The following is a 5,000-nucleotide window of genomic DNA, read 5'->3' as shown; positions in this document are numbered from 1 at the left end:
CGCAGTCAAAACAGGAAGACAAAAAAATCCAAATTGTATCCGTAAATTTCATAGAAACATGTCAAACGCTGTTTATATTCAACCCTCAGGTTGTTTTTAGCCTAAATAATCGATAATATTTCAACCGGACAATAACGTTGTCAATTTAAAGGTAAACAAGAAAGGCACTCTCTCGGTCGTGCGTATGAAAAAGCTCTGTGACACTTTAGGGTCCACTCATTCAGACTGCTCTCATTCAGACTGCTCTTAATACTTATTTTCCACCATAATTTGCAAATAAATTCATTAAAAATCCTACAATGTGATTTTCTGGATTTTTTTTTCTCATTTTGTCTGTCATAGTTGAAGTGTACCTATGATGAAAATTACAGGCCTCTCTCATCTTTTTAAGTGGGAGAACTTGCACAATTGGTGGCTGACTAAATACTTTTTTGCCCCACTGTATAAATAAATCACCGGCAACCAGAAATATATAAATGATATAGATAAATCACAGGCAACCAGAAACATATAAATAAATCACCGGCAACCAGAAATATATAATTTATATATATATAAATCACCGGCAACCAGAAATATATAATTTATATATATATAAATCACCGGCAACCAGAAATATATAATTTATATATATATAAATCACCGGCAACCAGAAATATATAATTTATATATATATAAATCACCGGCAACCAGAAATATATAATTTATATATATATAAATCACCGGCAACCAGAAATATATAAATTATATATATATAAATCACCGGCAACCAGAAATATATAAATAAATCACCGGCAACCAGAAATATATAAATAAATCACCGGCAACCAGAAATATATAATTTATATATATATAAATCACCGGCAACCAGAAATATATAAATAAATCACCGGCAACCAGAAATATATAAATAAATCACCGGCAACCAGAAATATATAATTTATATATATATAAATCACCGGCAACCAGAAATATATAAATAAATCACCGGCAACCAGAAATATATAATTTATATATATATAAATCACCGGCAACCAGAAATATATAAATAAATCACAGGCAACCAGAAACATATAAATAAATCACCGGCAACCAGAAATATATAATTTATATATATATAAATCACCGGCAACCAGAAACATATAAATAAATCACCGGCAACCAGAAACATATAAATGATATAGATAAATCACAGGCAACCAGAAATATATAAATAAATCACCGGCAACCAGAAATATATAAATTATATATAAATAAATCACCGGCAACCAAAAATATATAATTTATATATATATAAATCACAGGCAACCAGAAATATATAAATAAATCACCGGCAACCAGAAATATATAATTTATATATATATAAATCACAGGCAACCAGAAATATATAAATAAATCACCGGCAACCAGAAATATATAAATAAATCACCGGCAACCAGAAATATATAATTTATATATATATAAATCACCGGCAACCAGAAATATATAAATAAATCACCGGCAACCAGAAATATATAATTTATATATATATAAATCACCGGCAACCAGAAATATATAATTTATATATATATAAATCACCGGCAACCAGAAATATATAAATAAATCACCGGCAACCAGAAACATATAAATGATATATAAATAAATCACAGGCAACCAGAAATATATAAATAAATCACCGGCAACCAGAAATATATAAATTATATATAAATAAATCACCGGCAACCAAAAAAGCAGCCTCTGGATGTATGTTTTTCTGCTTGGTTAAAGCATGGTACAGTTCAGTGCCAGTTATTTTTCTTTGTTAGAGCCAAATAGCCAAATTTGTATTTCTATACAATAATCAGAGCATTATTAGTTGAATTATTAGTGTGAAGCCATTATTGGAGATGAATACCCCTTGCGGCCGGTGCGGTGGCTACGGGAGGAGGAAAGGTTATTTGAGGAAGGAAGTCGGGCCAACGAGGAGGAGTCTTGGTTAGACGGGGGAGCGGTATATTTTTTTGACCGCACTTGCTCGCACTTACATGATATCTTGAATTTACTGCAAACAATAGCCTTCATTTATTGCCTTATAAGGTATTATAATTAGAGGAATTATAAGGCGAAGGGAGAACCGGCCACCTCTTCCCTACATTCTTGCTGCCAACAGGACTCTCGAAACTGCAATCTTCTCAGCTTTTCTAAAACACGGCTTTCGGACAAGATACCCCCATGGCTATCCAACTCGGTGGATTCTCCATTCACCATGCCGACAAGACGGTGGAGTCGGGGAAATCCAGGGGGGAGGGGATTGCTTTTTCATCAACAACAACAACTGGTGTGCTGACTCAAGCACGGTGGAAGTGTCGACCCATTGTTCACCCGTCTTGGAATACCTGATGGTCAAATGCTGACCCTTGTACCTCCCGAGAGAGTTTTCAGCTGTTATCGTGACTGTTGTCTACATTCCACCGCAGGACAAGAATGTCCATCCAATAAATATGACCACTTCCCTGGCGAGAGAGGGGCTCTTTCAGACACACACTCACCACAGGCTTTACTGCACGTCCACAGAGATGATGGCCGTGTGGCACTTCGGATTGCAAGTTTACAAACAAAAAGATGCTTCATCGTTCAAGCAAAAAAACTTACAGACTTTCTAATATAAAAGACAGGAAAACGAAAATGTTCCTTAATCTTGCCAGGATCCCCCCTCGCTTGCCTGTAACGTCAGTGTTTCCTCTTGGGTAGCCCCAAAATTGGGTCGGAATTACAGAGAGATCCCAGGGCAGGTAATTCCGGCTTCAACTTCGACTTAAGGTAAGTAACTGCCGATCTGATGTTCTAAAGTTCTTGTTGGTTGTAAGAAAGGATAGAGGATAGATTTAGACAAAATGAAGTACAATAAATTACTAAAGAATCACAAAATAGCAAAGTTGGGTCAGAGCTTGCAACACGGAGGCCATTCAATACAGAGCCATCTTCACATCTTCTCTGTGTGTGTGTGTGTGTGTGTGTGTGTGTGTGTGTGTGTGTGTGTGTGTGTGTGTGTGTGTGTGTGTGTGTGTGTGTGTGTGTGTGTGTGTGTGTGTGTGTGTGTGTGTGTGTGTGTGTCCTGCTGTTGTTCATGACTGTAATGTAACTGTTTCTCTCTATACTTTTCTAATAGGAGTACATCCCAGACCTGTATAACCACTTCCTGAATGTGGGTCTTGAGGCTCATATGTACGCCTCTCAGTGGTTCCTTACACTCTTCACAGCCAAGTTCCCCCTCTACATGGTGTTCCACATCATAGACCTGCTACTCTGTGAGGTATCGATCTCCCTAACCCCTATACCCTCTCCCCAACCCCTATACCCTCTCCCTAACCCCTATACCGTCTCCCTAATCCCTATACCCTCTCCCTAACCCCTATACCCTCTCCCTAACCCCTATACCCTCTCCCTAACCCCTATACCCTCTCCCTAACCCCTATACCCTCTCCCTAACCCCTATACCCTCTCCCTAACCCCTATACCCTCTCCCTAATCCCTATACCCTCTCCCTAACCCCTATACCCTCTCCCTAATCCCTATACCCTCTCCCTAACCCCTATACCCTCTCCCTAACCCCTATACCCTCTCCCTAACCCCTATACCCTCTCCCTAATCCCTATACCGTCTCCCTAACCCCTATACCCTCTCCCTAACCCCTATACCCTCTCCCTAACCCCTATCCCCTCTCCCTAACCCTTTCTGGCTTTCTACCCTCACTTCCTGTCTCCACGGCTTTCTACCCTCACTTCCTGTCTCCACGGCTTTCTACCTGCACTTTCTTTCTTTCTGAAGTCAACCTCTCTCTCTGTGTCCCCCCAACCCTTTCCCTTCCTTTCACTTTGTGTTTCTCTACCAACCCTCTCCCTCCCTCTACCGTCTCTCTCTACCAACCCTCTCCCTCCCTCTACCGTCTCTCTCTACCAACCCTCTCCCTCCCTCTACCGTCTCTCTCTACCAACCCTCTCCCTCCCTCTACCGTCTCTCTCTACCAACCCTCTCCCTCCCTCTACCGTCTCTCTCTACCAACCCTCTCCCTCCCTCTACCGTCTCTCTCTACCAACCCTCTCCCTCCCTCTACCGTCTCTCTCTACCAACCCTCTCCCTCCCTCTACCGTCTCTCTCTACCAACCCTCTACCGTCTCTCTCTACCAACCCTCTCCCTCCCTCTACCGTCTCTCTCTACCAACCCTCTCCCTCCCTCTACCGTCTCTCTCTACCAACCCTCTCTCTCCCTCTACCGTCTCTTTCTACCAACCCTCTCCCTCCCTCTACCGTCTCTCTCTACCAACCCTCTCCCTCCCTCTACCGTCTCTCTCTACCAACCCTCTCCCTCCCTCTACCGTCTCTCTCTACCAACCCTCTCTCTCCCTCTACCCTCTCTCTCTACCAACCCTCTCCCTCCCTCTACCCTCTCTCTACCAACCCTCTCTCTCCCTCTACCTTCTCTCTCTCTACCAACCCTCTCCCTCCCTCTACCGTCTCTCTCTACCAACCCTCTCCCTCCCTCTACCGTCTCTCTCTACCAACCCTCTCTCTCCCTCTACCCTCTCTCTCTACCAACCCTCTCCCTCCCTCTACCCTCTCTCTCTACCAACCCTCTCCCTCCCTCTACCTTCTCTCTCTCTACCAACCCTCTCCCTCCCTCTACCTTCTCTCTCTCTACCAACCCTCTACCGTCTCTCTCTACCAACCCTCTCCCTCCCTCTACCTTCTCTCTCTCTACCAACCCTCTCCCTCCCTCTACCCTCTCTCTCTCTACCAACCCTCTCTCTCCCTCTACCAACCCTCTCTCTCTCTCTACCAACCCTCTCTCTCTCTCTACCAACCCTCTCTCTCTCTCTACCAACCCTCTCTCTCTCTACCAACCCTCTCTCTCCCTCTACCTTCTCTCTCTCTACCAACCCTCTTCCTCCCTCTACCCTCTCTCTCTCTACCAACCCTCTCCCTCCCTCTACCTTCTCTCTCTCTACCAACCCTCTACCAAC

The 5,000-nt window shown here is 42.9% G+C and overlaps 1 protein-coding gene across 3 annotated transcripts in view; it reads left to right on the top strand.

Annotated features, from left to right (window-relative positions):
• Nucleotides 1-5,000, top strand: part of LOC120044909 (rab GTPase-activating protein 1-like) — a 161,748-nt gene that overhangs the window by 128,676 nt on the left and 28,072 nt on the right. For 2 of the 3 annotated variants that reach the window (XM_038989642.1, XM_038989640.1), the window contains one exon: nucleotides 3,149-3,292. In XM_038989642.1, coding sequence (XP_038845570.1) covers nucleotides 3,149-3,292 — 144 coding nt within the window. Of the gene's footprint in view, nucleotides 1-1,653; nucleotides 2,800-3,148; nucleotides 3,293-5,000 lie in introns of those variants that run through there. The other variant, XM_038989643.1, reaches the window with a different exon arrangement.

The sequence above is a fragment of the Salvelinus namaycush genome, chromosome 3 (assembly GCF_016432855.1).
Source record: "Salvelinus namaycush isolate Seneca chromosome 3, SaNama_1.0, whole genome shotgun sequence".
NCBI classification, from domain to species: domain Eukaryota; kingdom Metazoa; phylum Chordata; class Actinopteri; order Salmoniformes; family Salmonidae; genus Salvelinus; species Salvelinus namaycush.
The sequence above is the reverse complement of the archived record's forward strand: the minus strand, read 5'-3'. Positions and strand labels throughout refer to the sequence as shown.